This window comes from Pteropus vampyrus, unplaced genomic scaffold, assembly GCF_000151845.1.
Source record: "Pteropus vampyrus isolate Shadow unplaced genomic scaffold, Pvam_2.0 Scaffold112, whole genome shotgun sequence".
Taxonomy (NCBI): domain Eukaryota; kingdom Metazoa; phylum Chordata; class Mammalia; order Chiroptera; family Pteropodidae; genus Pteropus; species Pteropus vampyrus.
This window is the reverse complement of record NW_011888893.1, coordinates 3,376,414-3,380,361: the sequence shown is the minus strand read 5'-3', so window position 1 is coordinate 3,380,361 and position 3,948 is coordinate 3,376,414. Positions and strand designations below refer to the sequence as shown.

The following is a 3,948-nucleotide window of genomic DNA, read 5'->3' as shown; positions in this document are numbered from 1 at the left end:
TGCTGGGGACGCTGCTGCAGGAGTACGGGCTGCTGCAGAGGCGGCTGGAGAACATGGAGAACCTGCTGAGGAACAGGAACTTCTGGGTCCTGCGGCTGCCCCCGGGCAGCAAGGGGGAGGTCCCCAAGGTAACCCTGGGCCCCTGGGGTGGGACAGCCTAAGGGACCGTGCCTGTAAGTATGGGCGAGCGTGCATGAGGCTTGTGGTTCCAGGTGCCTGTGACCTTTGATGACGTGGCCGTGTATTTCTCTGAGCTGGAGTGGGGCAAGCTGGACGAGTGGCAGAAGGAGCTCTACAAGCACGTGATGAGGGGCAACTACGAGATGCTGGTCTCCCTGGGTAAGGCCGCGGAGAAGAGATCTGGGCCTTCGTTTACAGGTCGGCCTCCTGCAGTCTTGTGTCCTCGCTTTGGCTTCTGTTCCTCTGGTGTCTCTATCTCTGGGCAATTGCGTAGCAGGCGTCCAGCCCTGACCCAGCTCTCTGTCTCCGTTCTATACGCAGATTATGCCATCTCCAAACCGGACATCCTCACCCGCATGGAGAGGGGAGAAGAGCCTTGTCCTGAAGGCCTGTGGGGCCAGGAGGAAGGGAAAGAGAGCGAGGCAGCACGCCCAAGGAGGCTGGGCCCTGGTGAGTGGGCGCAAGACGGGGACCAGCTGGGGCAACCTGAACCATGTCCCCACTCCCCTGGGCTCCCCAGATGTGCTACACAGGCCCTTGACCCAAAGCGGGCATGATCTGTCCCAGGCCGGCCAGTCAGGGCAGGGGCGGGGCTTTCGCTTTCGAGCTGCACAGTTTCTGCATCTGTGCGAGGGGGCGGCAGTGCTTGCCCCGCATGGCGGCTGGGAGGGCTAAGGGGATGATGGCAGGCGTAAGGCGGAGCGTTTTATGTAAGTGCGCACTTGTTATCGGCAGTAAGGCTAGTGGCAGCAGCAGCATCGTTGCTACCGCCTCCTGCTTCCCCGTCAGCCTCTGCTCCCCAACTGTAACCTGTAGCTGTACGGCCTGCAGTGTTCTGGCTGCCCTTTGTGGAAGTGGACCCTCCTGGAGGAGGAGCCTGGGGACAACTTTGTCCCCACAGCTGCTGTGTATAGGACGGTGATTTCAAAGTTGACTGTATATCAGAATCTTCTGGGAGTTTTTTTGGTTAAATAAATAAAAAAATTTAAAAATAAATGGAAGTAAAATTCTACAGTGGACCTCCAAATCATCAGATTCAACGATGATTAAGAATTTGCCACATTTGCTTCTTCCTTTTTTCTAAACATAACCAAAATACCATTATCACACCCAACAGATTAATATCTAATACCTAGAACATGTTCTGTTTTCCTCGATTGTCTCTTTAGGTGTTTGGATCCTATTTCTAATAAACCAGTCTACATAATGCGTCTGGCTTACAAAAAGTCCATAAAAAGCTTATACCTTCCCCAACAACTTTATTGAGATATAATTAACATACTATGCAATTCATGGGCTAAAGTATATAATTCAGCATTTTTACTATATTTACAGAGTTTTGTGGCCATCACCACAGTCTAATTTAAAAATTTTCTTGTCTCACCTAAAAGAACCTATAGATGTTAGACAACTTTTTGTTCCTCTCTCCCTATTCCCCAGCCCTAGGCAACCACCAATCTGCTTTCTATCTCTATACATTCACCTATTCTAGGCATTTTGTATAAATGGAATCATACGCCATGTGACTTTTTGGGTCTGCCTTCTTCCACTGAGCACGTTTTCTAGATTTACCCACGTCGTAGCAGGTATCAATACTTCATTCCTTTTCATGGCCAAATAATATTCCATTGTGTAGATATACCACATTTTGTTTCTCCATCAATTGACGGACTGTCCTCACCTCCCCCCTTTTAATGTCATCTATGTGTCAAAATTTTAATATTTACTTTTTAAATGCCATTATTTCCCACATTCTGGATTTAGTGTCATTTAACATGTTCTTCTATTTCTTCCATTTCCTGTAAACTGGTAGATCAATCTAGAGGCTTATTTAGATTCAGGTTCAATCTCATTGGCAAGTCTACTTCAGAGGTGGTGCTGTGTACTCCCTGCTACATCACGTCAGGAGACATAGAGGGTCCAGTTGCTGCTTTTTTGTGATCATCAGCCCCTTAATCCTCTTATTATAAAGTTCTCCATCAACTTTTCACCTGATGATTTTAATGGTCATTGAAGATTATTGCCCATATTCGTTATTTCGTTAGGGATTGCAGAATGGTGAAACTCTGTTGTTACTTCTGCACTGAGTAGCTGAAATTCTTTTATAAAGAATAATTTCTCTAGTTAACTCTTTTAGTGGCCCTGAAATACAGTCTGTACAGAAAAGGAAGGGTAATACTTAATTCTTTCCCTTCATCAGAATGAAGAGTTGCAGCTGCCAGGATATATGCCAACTCTTTGCAGCCACTTATTTTCATGCTTAATTGTCCCATCTTTAGCTCATGGAAGCCCCTTAAAGTTGGCCCTTAGGTCATTTTGCTGTGACTTCAGTGGCTTTCAGACATCATAAGATGTTCCTGAGTCATCTTGTATATTTCTTGCCCCAGACCTGGAATAAAAATTTCTCCAAGGAGTTTTGATTCCTTTCGGTGAGGAATGATATTTAGAGACTGCAGCATGAGTGCAAGTAGTAGCTAATTTTTGACAATTACTACTAATAAGTGTTTTCAGAAAACGTGAATTTTTGAAAGAAAAATCATGAGTTTACATTGATATTTCTAATTCAAATATAATGTTATTTGATTTTATACTTGTATGTTACTTTTTTTTTACATGGATATTTTCAATTTCTTACTATATTAGCATAATTACTTATATGCATTATCTATGTGCAGTCCTAATATTTTCATTCTCCTATAATATCTTATAATTTTAAAATATAAAGCCAGTATTACTAGTACTAGCAGTTAGATTTTTGATTGAAATCTGAGATTTCTTTGCAGCTCTTGTTCTCTGAATGCATTTCATTCAAGGACTTACAGACAAAATAATGCCTTTTAAAGTCACTTGAAATAATTATTTTCTCTGTGATTATGTCACCAACTCAGTATACAGTTAAGTTCATTTTTCTTCATCAGCTGAGGTGATCTTGGGGTTTTTTCTCCCTTTGTTCTGTTAATATGGTGTATTCTGTTGACCTAAGTTCATACATTGAAGCACCCTCGCATTCCAGGAATGAATCTACTCGGTTGTGTTTAATCCTTTTAATATGCTGCTGATTTTGGTTTGCTGCTGTTTTGTTGAGGTTTTTTACATAAGGTCATTAGAGACATTGGTCTGTAGTTTTGGAGGATCTGTCTGGCTTGGCTAGCAGTGTGATTTTAATGGTATCTCTCTCATTATGAGTGTGGTTTAGTATCTTTTTGTTTGTTTATGGGCCATTATAACTGTTTATTAACTTCTGTGAAATACTCATCTCTTTTGCCCTAGGAAGCTTTTTAAAAAGATAAACTTCTTAGGCCCACCCATATCTACTGATGAGAATCTTGGGGTGCTCCCCAGGAGATCCTTATACACTAGCCTGGGGGAGGACTTAAGATTAGGAGTCACTGTTACAGTGTTCTGAGCCAGGAATCCGGGAAGGGCAGACCCTTGGCCCTGCTGTGTGACCTGTCTAGTACCATCAGGTGAGTTACAGTGCCGTACTGCTTCCTTCTGTCAGACATGAAGGCTTTGGCCTAGAATGTAGTCACGAGATGATCAGTGAAGTCCACTTAATTATCATATCCTGTGTTTGCCCTTATGTCCCAGGTCCCGGTGACTGAATGTAGGCTTCTGGCTTGGGGAACTTTGTATTGTCCTCAGTGTCACTGATTTGTGTTCCCCCAACCTCCCTCCATACCCAGAGCACATCGCCAGCCCAGCCAGCCCTGTCCGGAAGGAGCCACAAGAGAGGCAGCCCCCTGAGCACCAGCACCAGCAAGTCTC

The 3,948-nt window shown here is 44.1% G+C and overlaps 1 protein-coding gene across 1 annotated transcript in view; it reads left to right on the top strand.

The window, feature by feature from the left end:
• LOC105295717 (zinc finger protein 212) overlaps positions 1-3,948 on the top strand; it is a 31,375-nt gene that overhangs the window by 21,372 nt on the left and 6,055 nt on the right. The window contains exons 3-6 of the mRNA XM_023533795.1: positions 41-128; positions 213-339; positions 502-630; positions 3,867-3,943. Coding sequence (XP_023389563.1) covers positions 41-128; positions 213-339; positions 502-630; positions 3,867-3,943 — 421 coding nt within the window. The remainder of the gene's footprint in view (positions 1-40; positions 129-212; positions 340-501; positions 631-3,866; positions 3,944-3,948) is intronic.